This window comes from Medicago truncatula, chromosome 4, assembly GCF_003473485.1.
Source record: "Medicago truncatula cultivar Jemalong A17 chromosome 4, MtrunA17r5.0-ANR, whole genome shotgun sequence".
Taxonomy (NCBI): Eukaryota; Viridiplantae; Streptophyta; class Magnoliopsida; order Fabales; family Fabaceae; genus Medicago; species Medicago truncatula.
The window spans coordinates 60,417,126-60,433,561 of NC_053045.1; the positions used below are offsets into that span (position 1 = coordinate 60,417,126).

The window sequence follows — 16,436 nt, forward strand, 5'->3', positions numbered from 1 at the left end:
TCTTCCATTAAATTTATCCCTCGACTCTCTTAGTAGTACTACATCATCTGGAGAAGAAAAAATATACACCATCCGGTCACTATTATAAGCAAAAATATGCATTTTATATTCATTCAATAAATGATGTATGTAGTATATAATAAAGACCACATGCATCCTTAATTGAATGAATATCAAATGTAAATTTCTATTTACAATAGTGACCGGAGGGTATATACCTTAGTGCTAACACTTGGATGTGTTCCTAAGTACATCCAAAAACTAAAGTAAAAAAGATAAGGACTTATAAGTGACTACGGGTGCAATCCTATTATTATGCGAAAATCGTCGATAACCCCATTATGTGTCCCCACACTAGTCTAGAGTTCCATCATACACATCCATTATAGCTCTAATATAAGCAAGCCTAATCCTTTTCTTCTTTAGAGTTTTCAACAAAATCTTACACACTTTTTTATATGTCATCTTCAAATCAATGAAAACTAAGTAAAAATCTTTTTATCTTTTGGACATTGCTTCATCACACGTTAAAGTTAGAAGATCGTTTCCTTAATCAATCTGTTAAATATAAAACAAAATTGAATATCAATAACTCACCCGTTTATACACGATACACTCCGTTATGTATATAAGATAGTATTCACTATTAAATCAATAAATTAAATAAGATATAATATAATTTATTAATCTAATCGTTAAAAATACATCTTTACTTTTTAATGAAAGTTTGGGTGTTTACCAGAGAAAATCAAATTTTTTATGGGTTCCCATTTTTTATTACAAAACAAACACAGATAGCAGGATACAGAAAGTTTTCTCTTTTTTGTAAGAGAAGCCAGGTCCCACGTCACCTCACACTCTACTCTGATCGGACCACCGCTGCCCTTCGGCATTCCCGACGAGTAACCCTTCTCTAGTAACCACCTCAAAGTAAATCTCTCTCTCTCTTACTCCCCATTTTGTTTTTCTCTGAGCTTAAATAGTTGTTGTTTTCGTTCTACTGTAGAATTGCATGTATTATGTGATACTTTTGTTAGTGATTTTCGCCGTTACAAGTCATTTTTGTTTTCGATTAAGTTATTTTTGCAAATGTGGTTTCTCATATTCGTACTAAATATGTTAATTATTAATTGGTGAGGGTTAGGTTAATAGTGGATGTTGAACTTCATGAACTTGAAGTAAATTCTGCATTGTGCATGAACGGCAACAATTTTATTTTTTGTTTTTTAGATTCTGTGTTTTTCATTTTATTTTTGATATTTACTACTTTAATTTTATGTCAGAGGTTATGTTATTTTGGAGATATGTGATTTTTAGTTGAATACCTATGAAAGTTTAAATGTTATTATTTTTCTATCCGTTTATTTTCCCATTCCTAGCTCTGCATTTTTGTGATAGCAACTAGGGTATTATAAGGTCTTTTATTTGTATATTATTATTTTTCCTAGTTTCAACCAGTCTTTCTTACTCTGTGGCACCAACACCTCTGATCAAAGGCGTGTTCAGTGTCCCACACTTGTCGGTCGGTGTCGGACACTAACACGAAACTGACACATGTGATTATGTACAAATAATTCGTTCTCTCCATGACGTGTCTATGTCGTGTCCAGTGTTTATGTCAGTGTTTCATAGCTTTCTTTCAATTAGAAGCAGACTGTATTTTAACAATTTTTAGTTATTTAGTTGTGTGTGGTTTTTCTTTTGGGAGGAGAGTGCATGTTACTGAATCTATATTTTTAATAAGTAGCGCACGATGTATCTCTGCTTCATGCATGGCTGTAGTTTTCCTTATATGTTCTGAATTTGTATTTGTATATTGTGCACAATGCATGTTATGCACTTATGCAGTTTAGTTTGTTTTGCTCTGGGGGATATCTTATTCTTTTTCCTAATTGCATCATGTATATCTCTCATGTCTATCTATCTCACTATAATGTTGTTTTCTTTTATGTAAAACATATATTTTATGCCCTTATCGAGAGATGCTTCTTTATACCTGTGTATTTGGTGTGCTTCTTTGAATTTGTTCTCTATCGGGCATCTGCAAATGTTTGAGACAAATTCCTCCGCAATTTAAAATTTGTTGTTTAGAATCACCATTCCAAAAGTCAAATTGTCAATGACAAGTTCTGTTTTCTTTTTCAACCAACTTTATTTATTTTAACCTATTCATATTCTGTGAAAGTGTCCTTTTTTAGGGTATGTGGATTGGTGTTATAGAATGGAATGGGATATCTCTTTTTTTAAAATTAACCTGCATATTCCACCCTTTACTACCAGTCAAAAATATCCCATCTGAGTTATTCGAAAATTTAACCTTTGTTTTGTTATTATTAGTTTTTTCCTTTCAATTATATGCAACTGTATATTGTTGATTAATGTTCTTTTCTTCTTTTAAATTACATGCTACTGGTCATTGTTGATTAATATTCCTCATCAAATTATATGCAACTTTATACTTACGAACTGACATTTGTAATTGTATGCAGAGCTTCAATGGACTACAGCTCTGAAGAAGAGTCAGATATCAGCGAGTCTGAGATTGAGGAATACTCTGACAAACCTTATAAGGAGTTAAAGGATGGTAAATACAAAGTGAAGAATTTAAACGGTACACTCAGGTGTCCATATTGTGCTGGAAAAAAGAAGCAAGAGTTCAAATATAAGGATTTGATGCAACATGCAACTGGAGTAAGCAAAGGTTCAGCAAACAGAAACGCCAAACAAAAGGCAAACCACCTCGCTCTGGCAAAGTTTTTGGAGACTGACCTAGCAAATGAAGCAGACCAAATACCTCCCCCGCCTTTGACCGAAGCTGTCAACCAACCTGCACCACAGGTTGAGAACTATGTCTGGCCATGGACAGGCATAATTGTTAATATTAAGAGCAAACTGAATGATTCTGGATACTGGCTAAAGGAATTTGCCAAGTACAGACCATTGGATGTCCATGTATTCTTCATGGATGGTGACACTCAGGCTGTAGTAGACTTCAACAATGACTGGAATGGTTTCATGAATGCAAGTGAATTTGAGAAATCCTTTGAAACTAAACATCATGGGAAGAAGGACTGGAATTCAATGGACATGCAGGCCAGTTCAGACATTTATGGATGGGTTGCACGTGAAGATGATTATAATTGTGGAGGGCCAATCGGGGAGTACCTTCGGAACAAAGGAAGGCTGAGGACAATTTCAGATATTGTTCAAGAAGCATCTGAAAGCAGAAATAGCATTGTGGAAAACCTGGCTAATGAAATTGATATTACAAATGAAAACCTCAACAAAATGCAATATAAGTATAACGAGAAGACCATGTCTTTAAGTAGGATGCTGGAGGAGAAAGACAGGCTTCACAATGCTTTTGTTGAAGGTTTGTATAATTTCTGTTAGAATCTGATTTTGTCTTATTGTATGTAAAGGCCGTGTGCTTCAAGTTTGGCCATGTATGTTTTTATATTCTTGTACGTTCATTGAAGCAGTAGAGTAGAAAAAAACTTTTGCTTAGATTTTAATGCTACAAAAAGGTCTCCCTCTTTTTTTTTTTTTTTTTTTTTTTTTCTTTCAGAGTCAAGGAGCATGCAGCGTAAAGCTCGTGAAGAGGTACGAAGGATCTTGGAAGAACAAGAAAAGTTGCGTAATGAATTGGATGAAAAAATGCGGAAGCTAGATACCTGGAGCAGAGATCTGAATAAACGTGAGGTACTAACTGATCAAGAGAGGCAGAAACTGGAAGAGGACAAGAAGAAGGTAACATATATTACATTTTTCAATTAATATATGCCCATATTAAATATTTTTTGTTGCTGATCATATGTTCTTATCTACCATTGTCCTTGCAAAAAATTAGACCCGTCTTTGTCGATGGTCTGCTACTAATGTCCTTGGTTGCTCTTGATTTGCATAACAAAGTGCTTTATTTTGATCCTATTGACTCCCTTTAAGTGAATCCCAACTTTTATTGGTCTTCCACCATCTGCTAATTTGACCGAGAGTCTTTATGCCAAAAGCTTCCGATTATTGCGAGGAAATATCAATTTATATATATGGTTTTAGTTTTTTTACAAATATATGGTTCTAGTTTTAACTACCTCATTTATGTCGAAATTTCATTATAAAGATTTGCAGTTTCATATGGTATATGAAATATTAGTAAGCGATTTTGTCATTTGAAAAATCATCTTTTTTTTTTTTGGATTGAAAATTAATCTTTTAAAATCCATAAAAAACCACATCTCCTAGATGTGCTTTCTGTCATCCCACTTTCTAATCTTTACTTGTTTGATGTGCCTTAAGACTTTAAAATCATCAGCCTTCATGTGTGCTTCCACAAGATTCAAATATTACTTCTTTGTCCTTCTAGAAAGACTCGAGGAATGAATCACTCATGTTGGCTTCAAAGGAGCAGAAGATAGCCGATGAGAATGTCTTCAGGCTTGTTGAAGAGCAAAAGGTTTGCCCTCTATTTACTCTCTTGTTTATAAAAAGAAAATACTACAACAGCGTATTTTTTTATCACTTATCAATGTTATCATCCATTGCAAATGTCTTCTACTGATGTGGACTTCCAAACTACCAGAGAGAAAAAGAAGAGGCCTTAAACAAGATCCTTCAATTGGAAAAGCAACTAGATGCCAAACAAAAATTAGAAATGGAAATTGAGGAATTAAAAGGGAAATTGCAAGTTATGAAACATCTTGGAGATCAAGATGATGAAGCTGTTAAGAAAAAAATGGAAGAAATGAGTACTGAATTGGCAGACAAAATAGAAAGTTTGGAGGATATGGAGTCTATGAATCAAACCCTCATTGCCAAGGAGCGCCAGAGCAATGATGAACTACAGGAAGCTCGTAAAGAGTTAATAGCCGTATGATCTCATTTACTTTATCTCGATTTTATTTTAATTCTATATCAAAAGAAATGTTACTCATATTCTTGCATCCTTTTAACCTTTATCTTATTGTATTCTTAACGATAACCAACTAACAAACAAGGTGCATATATTTCTTCACGCTAACTTATAAAGTACCTCGTGAAGATTGTCTCCACCTTTCTTTAGGAAATAAGAATTTTGATATTCTGTTGTTCTGCTGTGAGTATATTGTGGAGACTAATGTTGTTCCCCCCTCATTCTCTCTCTCTCTCTCTCTCTCTCTCTAATTTCTTTTTTTTTTAGGGGTTAAATGAAATGCTGACTGGTAATAATAAAACTAATATTGGGACGAAAAGAATGGGAGACCTTGATCAGAAAGTTTTTGTGAATGTCTGCAAGAAAAGATTTCTTTCTGAAGAAGAAGCTGGGATGAAGGCCATGGAGCTTTGCTCTTTTTGGCAGGAGAATGTGAAGAATTCAGCTTGGCACCCTTTTAAAGTCGTCAGAGAGAATGATAGCCATGTGGTATGTACCATAAAGACATGCTCTGTGTTTTTGCAGTAGTTATGCCTCAATGTAGAAATAGTATAATAATTAACACGGTAATACTATTATATTGACACAGTCAGTCATGAATGAGGAAGATGAGAAGTTAAAAAAGCTCAAGCAGGAATGGGGAGATGAGATATATTCAGCTGTTGAAACAGCCTTGAAAGAAGTAAATGAATACAATCCAAGTGGTGGGTATGCTGTATATGAGCTGTGGAACTTCAAGGAACAGAGGAAGGCAACACTAAAAGAAGTTATTACTTATATCGTGGAACATATGAAGCAACTTAAGCGCAAGAGAGGATAGGAAAAAGGTATGTTTCAGAATTTCAGCTGAGCACTTTTTCAGCATTGCATTGATTTTTCATTGATAGCTTCACGGACTAAAATAGTAATTTGGAAAGAATGACATGGTAACCCAGTTGCAATCATAGGCACATGTAACAACTTTTAGACTCTTGTCGGGTGCAGCATTAAATAATTAAATAATATACTAATTTAAGTTTATATTAAAAGTCGTCTAATATCTAGAATGAGTTATTTAATTAGTTAATAGCTTAATAGTGCATTTTAATTCAATACATCAATCTATTCTATGATTTTTTTATGAACAATGAAATGATTGGTTTCCATAAATGAGTCAAGGGTGTGACTTGGGTCAGTTTATTCACACTCCATTCTGTAGTATCTATTTGGCAATAGTTTAAGTAGTTTATAAGTTAAACTAGTAGCTAATGGACTACAGTTGAAAGTTTATAAATGAAAAGCTAGTTGATTGATATTCAAGTGGTTGTTAAAATTAGTTAGCAAACTAACTGATCAACATAAAATGACATAAAAGATATGTTCATATGATTTTTTATATATATGAATTTTAATTTTTATATACATTATTTACTCTAAACTACTTGTTAAAAGCTTTACCACGAGTAACCACAAATTAGTTTACAAGTTTGTCAAATAAGATAGGTCTATGTCAAACAAACTCAAGCTTCACACCTGACATATGTTGATGCTCCTGTGCTAGGCAATCACTGCATCAAAATTCAAAAGGTATTTGGTTTGTTAGACCTTGGGCCTTTCAATTGTTCCTGTCATGGATAATTTTGAAAAGCAAATGATGGAAATCAAACAATGACTGATATAATACACCTGCTTTTTTTAATCTTATTCAGAAAGGAAAAGTTTCTGATATTTAGACAGCTACACATAATTGTGCAAGTTCTCATTTCAATTCAGTTAATATGCTTGTTAAATTCTGAGCTAGTTTATCTTGAGGTTTTGCAGGGGAGAAGTACATCTTATCTCAATGGGGAGATGGAAAAGCAGGATCATTTTCATGGGAATGTAGTGCTGTACCTTGACTTTGAATAGCATTAAATATACTATGAGTAAGATAGAAGTAGGACCTTTTAATGGGCTTCAGACTTCAGTTAGCTGTTTTATCTATCTATTGTGGATTATTAATATTTTGACTATTTCAGTTCTAATATTCCAGTCTGAACTAATGATGATGAAACGGTTGCTGGTTATCGCATATATTCGGATGTTTATTTTATGCCATTTTTTTTACATGTATGCCAATGTTTGCTAATTATACTTTACAAATGGATCCAAAATGAGGGGTTCACTTTACAAGATAAAGTGTAATGCAAACTGTTAGTTTTTGTTGTTTTAATATAAAAAAAAATCAATGATTGAGATCATAAATCAAAACCAATTGTAAAATTATCAAAAAATTTAACTATGAAGTTTTGGAAGGAAAACTTATAGGTTCAACAATTTTTGTGATTTCTCCTCTAAAAAAAGAACGAGATACTTTGGATCATATAAGGAGAAGAGGGATCAGATTCTGATTTCGATACCGCTTTCGGTATCCATGAAATTGTCCGTAATCATTATTTCTTCCAACAATGTCACAAACAGCCAAAACTAAACCTACACCACCACCTATGAAATGTAATGTAATGCAATGCAACAAGATCATAAGCAGGATTATTGCAGGTTTAGTGGATATATATATATATGGGTTGTTAATTACTCCACAAAAACTAGTAATGGATAGTTATGCTGTTTAATTAGTATTTAATTAATATTTTAATATCACATTAGTCTACATTAAATGCTTATGCCAAAATTTAGGATCAGTAGCAGACTACATTTGAAAATTGCCTTGGTTGTTAATAATGAACAATGTCTCATTGTACACGAATGTTTAAACTTTTTTTTTTTGTCAACACGAATGTTTTAACTTTATTTCATCTAGATTAAACTTACATTTTTATCCAACAAATTTCAGTAATTTGAGCTAAATACAATGGCACGAGATATTTTTTTTATTCGTAAAAAAATTCCCAATATTATTTACAATTCTTTTGTACAGTCCAAATCCTGACAGTTTTTACGTTGCAAGTTAAAGAGGGTTGAGATGAGAGGTAGAGAATTCACAGCATGCAATTGCTAATCAAGTAAGGTCACTTCTGACTTCCACTCCTGAATGGCAGAACGTAAAGTATGATTTGGAGTCAACTCAGAATGCTGGAGTTTATGCTTTGTTACTGGTGACACATTGTGTTTGCTGAGCCATGCTTTGATTGCTCTGTGCTCATAAGTGAAACCATCCGCGGCGATATATGGCTCATCCATTATTTCCTGCGGTACTCACCAGTCATCAGTCAATCAATAATGAAAAAATACATCTTCAAGAAAAAAAAGATATATGCAACACATAGATATGACAACACAATAATCACATGTTTATCATATCTGCAGGTTTATACCTGAAGGATTGGACAGTAATACTGGCTTGGGGTGTGTGCACTACTTCTTCCTATCTTGACACTAGCATTTGCCATATCAGAAAGTCTTTTGAGCAGTGGAAGAACTTCAGTATCAAGTTCTGGTCTATCTCTGCATCTAAGGGAAGTGCATTTAAGGCCAATTTCAGCCAATTCAATTGTCTCATTCAGTGGCCAATCTCCAGCTGATTTATCTAAAATATCACGGAACGATCCATTAGTAATTGCATCTTCAATAGTCGTAATAAGTCCACGTGCATGGCGAGCGGTTATCAACTGGAGAATTATTACTCCAAAAGCATATACATCTGATTTTGGTCGGACAGTGCCAGTTCTTTGATACTCTGGGTCCATGTAATGAAGAGTACCGGCAAGCACGGATTCTCTGTACTCTGTGATATTGTCAGGTACAACGTCGGAAATGAGTTTAGCCAGTCCAACATCTGAAATTTTGCTAACATAATTTCTGTCTAACAAGACATTGCCGGGTTTTATATCTCGATGAACAATAGGTTCTGGCTTTGAATTATGCAAGAATGAGAGACCACAAGCCATTTCAAAAATTATACGAAATCGAAAAAACCAAGGAAGTGGTGGTTTTTCATTTCTGTTGAGAAGATAGTCTTCTAGGCTTCCATTTTCTAGATATTCATAAACAAGGCAACCATTCTCAGGACAGGCTCCAAGTAACAAAACCATATTTGGATGGTGTAGTTGACTAAGAATCTCAACCTGCAATAAATGGGAGACAACATAAGGAAGGTTTCTCAGTTTTTCTTATTATTGCAGCATTCAAAACAACATAAGGAAGGTTTCTCGGTTTCTCTTATTATTGCAGCATTCAAATGTTACGTTCATTTGAAATATATGAAAAGTGCATGTCATTAGAAAGCAATGAAAAATGCGACCTAAGGGAGTGTGAGAACAAAACATCATTTAACTTTTAAATCAGCAAGATTTGAAATGAGGGTTATTGCTGCGCAGAGAACAAAGAATAAATTCTAATGAAGCTAGATGAGTCAAGATTTGCTGATCGGTAACTTAATATCAGTCAACCTCGTCAGTTGGGTTAGTGGGGTAGTCACTTTTAAAAGTTTCCAAAGTGACTTGGTTACTTGAGCTTGTATTTGTAAGTTTTATAAATCAATTCATGCTTTAGAGCTTTAAAATATCTTCTGAAGAACTCCCAACAGATGACCCAACAGTTCAGTAAGTTTCAAAAACTCTCTCAGTCTCTCATAAACAGTTTCAAATGAAAAAAAGAAAAAGACCAAAGCATAAGGAAAACCTCTTTTAGAAACTCTGCTTTCTTGTTGATTGTGTCCTGATGTAGAACCTTAACAGCTACTGGTGTGTGATCAAGATTGCACTTATAAACTTTCCCATATCCTCCTTCACCAATTACCAAGTCCCCAGACAAGTTGTTTGTCGCGATCTTGATTTCATCCATGGTATATTTTCTGTATCTCCTGTCATTTGAGAGCAATGTGTCGACAATTCTCTGTTTTTCAATGGATTCTCTAAGGACATTAAGTTCTGCCATTTGCCTTTCATATGACTCTTTGGCAAACATGCTTTTCGACTCCTCGAGTTCCTTCATGACTTTTAAATACTTTGCTTTCTCTTCAGCAGCAATCTTTCTCAAAGTCTCCTCTCTTTTCAAGGAAGCATTTATTATTTTAGCTTCTTCGAGAGATTCAGAAGAAAGTAAAAGGGCCTGAAAGAGAAGGCATACATGTAAACAGAGCTATTTTGTATCATTAAGCCATAAATTACTCTGATTGCATAAACAAATTATGTGAAGTGCCGAGCTCTAAATTATATTATTCTCCAAATTAGAAACTGTACCACAGTGAAGAAGAGATGGCAGTGTCTTTCAATGAACTGATTTTGAAATAAAAATATATTGAAATCATACATGACACATACGTTATGTTTGAATATGACCGAACCCATTTATTTTTTTATTTTATTTTATTTTATAATTTATTTGTTAAATTTTGATGCCAAGGCTCTGGATCAAGTTTTAGATATTCAAAATTTAAACTTGAAATAATTAATAAGCAGTATAATATATTATTACAGAAAAACATTTTCATTTTCTAACAAATTATTTGAAGTGATGCAGGGGGGATAGTTTAGCTGAATTAGAGACCCCTACATGCATTTCCTTCTACAAACAGAAGAGAAATAAAAAATTATCAAACTCTCACCTTGCTTTGAGCGTGAACCAGTTCTTCACAAACCTGTTTGTACATGGAAATAGTATTCTGCAATTCCAGTTGCAACCTCTCTACTTCTTGCATGACCAACTGCATAAGTAAACTTCGTATGAATGCTATGCCATGTTGAAGAATCACAAAATATAGCACTGTGACTGCAAGCCATTACACTGTGAGCCATTAAGATCTAACCAAGAAAAAGAAAGTTACCGGTTCATGATATGCAGAAGCAATGGAATCAAATGAGCGCAGACTGATAGTATCAACGTAGTCTCCATAGTTTTCTGGATTTGCTTCTTCACTTATAGTAGAATTTTCAAAAGAACTCCTACGACTAGAGGTTTGCAGACCAATGTAACTATGCTCTGATATTGATAGAAATCTGAAATTTTTTAGAACTTTAAGTTCTGTTGAGGATGCACTGATTCCAGACATTTGTCCACCAACACCAGCACCATTGTCTGATTTATTTATTTGATTAGACACGGTGTACCTTGGGCCTTCCTCTGTTGGAGAACAAAAAGAAAAAAGAAAATCAGAAATTCGATAACTTATTCCACAAACATTTTATCCAGGACCCTAGTTCGATAAAAAGGATTATCTAAACTATAGATAAGATGGCCACACCATTAGTTGATGCAGGAACTAAGATCTTATAATGCAATAAATTCAACCATACCATGAGAATGTGAAGATAAAGAATCAGCTAACTTTGATACAATTCTGTCTCTATCTACAACATATACATCACAGCTGTCGGGAGCACATCTTAGAATGGTGGTCGGAATGCCAGGTCCTTTTAGCTTCCTAGAAGAAAACCAGAACTTTATAAGAACTTTGTAAAAGGGTTATTATATTGGATTGACTTTGATCCATCCTATTTCTTTCATGAAATTGTTTGTGAAAATTAATTCCACTATAATCCCAAAGGAAGTTTTTTGTTGTAGCAACAGATTGAGCATGGAAGTCCATAACTCCTGATTGCAAAAATCTAATTAGATAGTAGATACCTGCAGGGAGTGAAAATCAAGTCAATTTATTACATAAAAGCTCGTAGACATTTACAATTTCAAGCAGGGACTAATAACAAAAAACTTCAAAAACGAAGTGCTTGCTTTAATGCTTTGTAGATTTAGAATCACATACCTTGTAATAAAATTTGAGTCGTCAGAGCCCAGCACTAATATTTGAACCCCAGACTCCGAGATAAAGCTAAGAAGTGCATTTGCCGGATTGTCATCTTCTAGCAGAAAGGTTTCTATCTACAAAATTTTCAGATTGATCTTATTAAGAGACCATAATTTTTTCAAAGTCACTTATTTTGCTTCATATACCAAGTACTTATACATATATCTGTACATGGTAGAGAGAAACACACCGTGTTTGATTCACATAATTTTTTGAATGAAACAAAGATTTCTTCAGACTTCTGTTTCACATCCTGCACATAAGCTGCAAAGGCATGGGCGTCTGCTTCCGAAATGGGAATATACCCTCCAGCTGTGAGTAGAAATCCCAAAACACACAAGCAGTGCATTTCAGTCACCAAAAGCAGTTTCTAATCATATAAAATTAACAGAACACTTGCACCATAAAGGTGCTTGTATTTACAACCATGTGATTGGCTAATATCAGTCTCCTGCCCAGTCAATTATTAAGGTTCATTGCCCCTCAATGTTAGGTTTATTTTTGTTGTTCTGTGTGCTTACCTTAGTTGATTCCTATGTTTAGGGGTAATGTGGTAATTTTATTATCTTTCCCACTTTGTATAGAGCTGAACATGTGGAAGTGTCTTTTCTTATTGTACTTTGTTATGCAAGACTATAGAATAATAGCCAAAGTCAGTTCTTGAGTGCAGTAGAGAAACTTTTACTTTTAGTTCTTTTTTTTCAGTTGTCATAACATCTGGTATTGGAGCACAATTACGAGCCTGAATTAAATTAGAAACAGACATTTTCTGTATTTAGTAGTAATTGAAGTATGACAGATGGTTCTTTTGTACAACCAGCACCCTGATCATAGAAAAAAATGGAAAGCAGTTTGCTTGTACATGAGTTGCGCAAGTGTTATTGTGTTGAAGAAGAACAAGACTTTGAAATCACTCATGGATATAATTTTGGAGGAAGGATCGAGGCTTTGGAAGCTTTATAGAAGATGAATGACAAAATGAATTAAGCCTTATTTAAATGTTATACAGAATTCCCGAATTCATTTAGCTATGCAACATTCTGGCAATCCAAACATACCCTAAATGAAATGAATTGAGGCTTAATATAAAAGTAACAGCCAGAATTTAACATATCTACTAGAAAGGAAGAGTTCAACTATTATTCAACGAGATGGTAGCTCCCTAATCAAGCTTTCAAAGAATCCAGTTATACCTCAAGGACATAGATGTGTGTTATCACTATCAAGTTGTGAAACAAACTATGACATGTACCTAAGCCGATTTCATTTTATTTTTTGTAAGCTCTTAGTCTTATAGAAACAACACCTTATAGTTTATGAAAACAATTTCACTTTATTTTATCTTTGGTTATAGAAAACAACTTATATATAAGCACTTATTTATTCTAGGGATTGAGATACCTGGGGTTGGAATAGAAGTGATTTTAGGGATAACGTGAACCAATATGAGTCTATCTGCTTGAGGCACGACATTCTCCATAGCCCACTGTAAAGCTCGCCGGCTACCCTTGGCGGCGCCGGAGCCGCCACTGACGGCAACTGCAACCGATCTCGGTGTCGACATTCTCGAAGAAGACAAAGACACGGTGGGTGTTTGTTTATGAATCAATCAATGAATCTTCGTCAACGACACTCTGTTACTTCCTTTTGACTTATCCTTCGCCTGCTTACTACTCCATCCAAACAATCAACGTCTTAGTGTTTTTTTTTTTTAAAAGAATTGTATTTATTTTTTTTTACTAAAACAAAATTGATGTATAAGAATAGCATGTTTGCATTGGTTTCAACCACATATTCATTTAAATTGATGTATGCATATTTTGTACTTGTGGTAAGTACATAGATCCTCCTTGCTATGATGATGGCAATGAAGAACTTAAATGATGAGGTAATTGAATTTTTTTAATGAATTTAAAATTTTAGGCAATTTAAATGATTCAATTAAATTTATTATATTTTTTAAATACTTTTGTCTGGGTGGAGTAATAAAAAATTTCAATGTCATCATTTTTGGGGAACTTTTATAAATTTTAATTTTTTTTGGCCAAATTTAAAAATTGAAATTAGGGGTCAATTTGTAAATTTCAAAAATTTTGAGGGGTCAAATTATAATTTTTTAAAAAATTTATTGAGTCAAATTGAAAATTTTGAAAAAATTGAGGATCAAAATGCAAAATTTGAAAGATTATAACAATGAAGAATTTTGAAGTTCTTACCTTTTAGGTGTCATTTGAAATTCTCTACATTTAACTTGAACACAATACTTCATAAATTCTCATCATTTTGAAAATTCTTCAAATTATTATCCAAACAATGAAATTCGTCTCAAAATATTTGAATTCCCTCGAAACATTCCCCCATCCAAACACACTTTATGATTGATGGAGATGTCGTCGGTCTTGAACCAACAAGTGAAGTATTGTTATTCAAGCTCGACATGTAGAATCGTTGGTCTTACGTATCCTTAAGTGGTTTAGAGAATCAGAACTACATAATTCTCTAGCGGTTGTGAAGTGGAAATGAAGTGAATGAGTTATGGGGGCATGGATCCTCCTATTCATAGAGTTCATCCAATAGAAGTTCTGGATGAGTGGAGGACCTAATAGTGGAAAGCGGGGCATTATGGAATATCCCACTACTCTACCTCTCTAGACTTAGTTAAAGTCATATGTGCTTTACTTCGAAGATTTAAATCTACACACCATTTCTTTTAAGTATTTAATCTCGTTGACTTGACACTAACTCGCTCTAAGACTAATTTCCATATTAGAACAAAACAAACGCTTGCTACAAAAAGATAAATCGGCTTTTATATGTGTTTCGTATCTACATATAGGGGTCGTTTAAAATTTGGTCCATGAATTTGTTAATCCTAGCTGTCATACCCCAAATTTTGACCACTTTTCTCTATTCTTACCCATTTTATTCGTATTTTTAAAGTCGGGAATTTTCGTCGTTTCAGACAAAATTTCGGCAGAGAGATTACTTTGAAGTACCTCATTTTTTGATTCCGAGTCGGGCCCTCTTCTCTCTTTATTTTCTTTTTATTTCAGTATTTAATTTCCATCTTTTATTAGTTTTAATTTTAGTTTTGGTTTTAAAATTAGTTATTCGTTTTAGTTTATTTTCTACTTTCGTCCGATAATGTCAATGAGTTCGAAAAATCCCAGCAAGGGTCCAAAAATTTTTTTTTTTTCATTCACGCCTCATATTCAGGCAGATTCATAGAAGTCAAAATTTTGTTTCCAAATCCAGTACACGGTTGCTTTTTCTGAAGTTATTTCCTTTTTCCCTTCAACCCTAATCCTATAAAATCAAACCTGCAAAAGAAAGAAAAGGAGGCCGCACAAAACTTTCACAGATAAATCAATCATTTGCAGCCGCAGCTTTCACACAAAAAAAACCCTAATTTCCTTTCTTCAATTTTTAGAGTCAAAAACAAACAAAAATCATCAAAAATCATGAACAACCGATGAATGTTCATCGTGATCCCTTTTCACCTTTTTTTTTTTTTTAGAATCAATCATAAACCACAACAAATCACAAATTCGGCCATAAGATTTCAACACCACACAAATTCGAAATCGAAATTCATCACCATACACTAACAAACAGAAACAGAACCAAAGTCACATTCAAATCCAAGCTGGTTCGGAACTGAGCAGCAAGAAGGAACAAAGCTTGAATCGGATCGTGAAAGGAGAAGAAAGTGACAACAGAGTCGAACCGGCTGAACCGGAATACAAACCGAGTCAAATTCGTGAAGCACAACCTCTAGATCGGATCGATCGAAAGAGGTAAGGATTTTCTTTCGTTTATTTCGTGTTCTTCTTTGCTTAGTAGTTTAGATCCGGACTTTTTGTAGATTTTGTTTCAAAAAGATTTTCAGAAGTTTGAACTTAGATCTAGAAGTTTTGGTTGTTTGTTTGTAAAAACTAAGTAGATATCTGAATTGAGGAGAAAAAAGGATGTTTAAAAAGGTAATTTGTTTTTGAATCGGCGGAGTTTTGAACTCCGGCGCAGTGGTGCCACCACCGGCCACCGCGTCGGAAAATTTATCTCGCCGGAGAAGAAGAAGTAGGGGGCGCTGTCATTTTTAGAGAGAAGGGAGAACTTCTCTCTCTAAGTTAAACTTAGAGAGAGAATTGAAAGGATTTATGTGTGTTTTTTTTGTTTGATCTGCTTTTATAGTACTTTTTGTTTGGTCTGTTCCTGTGTGTGCGCTTTACGATTGTCTCCATGTGCTTTTCCTGTGAGCCGTTAGATCTTTGATCTAACGGCTGTTGATGCCTCCTCAGTTGTTTTGTATGCATGCTTGTTTATTTTGCTCACTGTGTTCTTTTTATTTAAACCGTTAGATCGTAAATCTATTGGTCCCTGTGTTCCTTTTGTTTTTTTTTACTCCTAGATCATTGATCTAGTGGCTGTGATGAGACTTCCTGTGATTAGATCTAGACCTTCTGAGCATCCGACGGTCCATATTTATCCAGTCTGAGCCCATTTGTTATTTAATTTCACTACAGTTTTATTAATTATACCTCTGTTTTTACTTTCTGCACCTCTTTGCTAAAAAAAATTATCTAAAAAAAACTTACAAAATATTGTGTTTGTTTTAATTTTTATTTACTGTTTTAATTTTATAATTGTCATTCTTTTATTTAGAATCATCTCATGCATATTTTAACTTCTTGTCATTTTATTGTCATTAATTTTTTAGCGTGTATAATTAGGAAATTGATGTAATTTATTTTGCGCATTTTTTTTTATTTCTTGTTATTATATTTCTCTTGAGGCCATAGAATGTAT

At 33.9% G+C, this 16,436-nt stretch overlaps 2 protein-coding genes across 3 annotated transcripts; one reads left to right on the forward strand and one right to left on the reverse strand.

The window, feature by feature from the left end:
* The first annotated feature begins 762 nt into the window (after positions 1 to 762).
* Positions 763 to 6,961, forward strand: LOC25494210 (factor of DNA methylation 1). Of its 2 annotated transcripts, XM_013603001.3 has the most exons (8): positions 763 to 930; positions 2,490 to 3,373; positions 3,569 to 3,750; positions 4,364 to 4,453; positions 4,580 to 4,867; positions 5,177 to 5,398; positions 5,499 to 5,736; positions 6,710 to 6,961. In XM_013603001.3, the coding sequence occupies exons 2-7, from the start codon at positions 2,497 to 2,499 to the stop codon at positions 5,727 to 5,729; spliced, it is 1,890 nt and encodes a 629-aa protein (XP_013458455.2). In that variant the 5' UTR covers positions 763 to 930; positions 2,490 to 2,496; the 3' UTR covers positions 5,730 to 5,736; positions 6,710 to 6,961. The 2 variants fall into 2 exon arrangements, with proteins under 2 accessions (XP_013458455.2, XP_039689783.1); XM_039833849.1 differs by lacking the exons at positions 763 to 930; positions 6,710 to 6,961 and adding an exon at positions 6,392 to 6,636 and having other exon boundaries at positions 2,497 to 3,373.
* A 682-nt stretch (positions 6,962 to 7,643) lies between these two features.
* LOC25494211 (U-box domain-containing protein 34) lies at positions 7,644 to 13,306 on the reverse strand. The gene is made up of 9 exons (XM_013603002.3): positions 13,032 to 13,306; positions 11,821 to 11,942; positions 11,589 to 11,704; positions 11,122 to 11,249; positions 10,653 to 10,948; positions 10,434 to 10,532; positions 9,509 to 9,937; positions 8,203 to 8,952; positions 7,644 to 8,074 (listed from the first exon to the last, which is right to left on the reverse strand). Exons 1-9 carry the CDS (start codon positions 13,192 to 13,194, stop codon positions 7,883 to 7,885), a joined length of 2,295 nt encoding a protein of 764 aa, XP_013458456.1. The 5' UTR covers positions 13,195 to 13,306; the 3' UTR covers positions 7,644 to 7,882.
* Between the last annotated feature and the right edge of the window lie 3,130 nt (positions 13,307 to 16,436).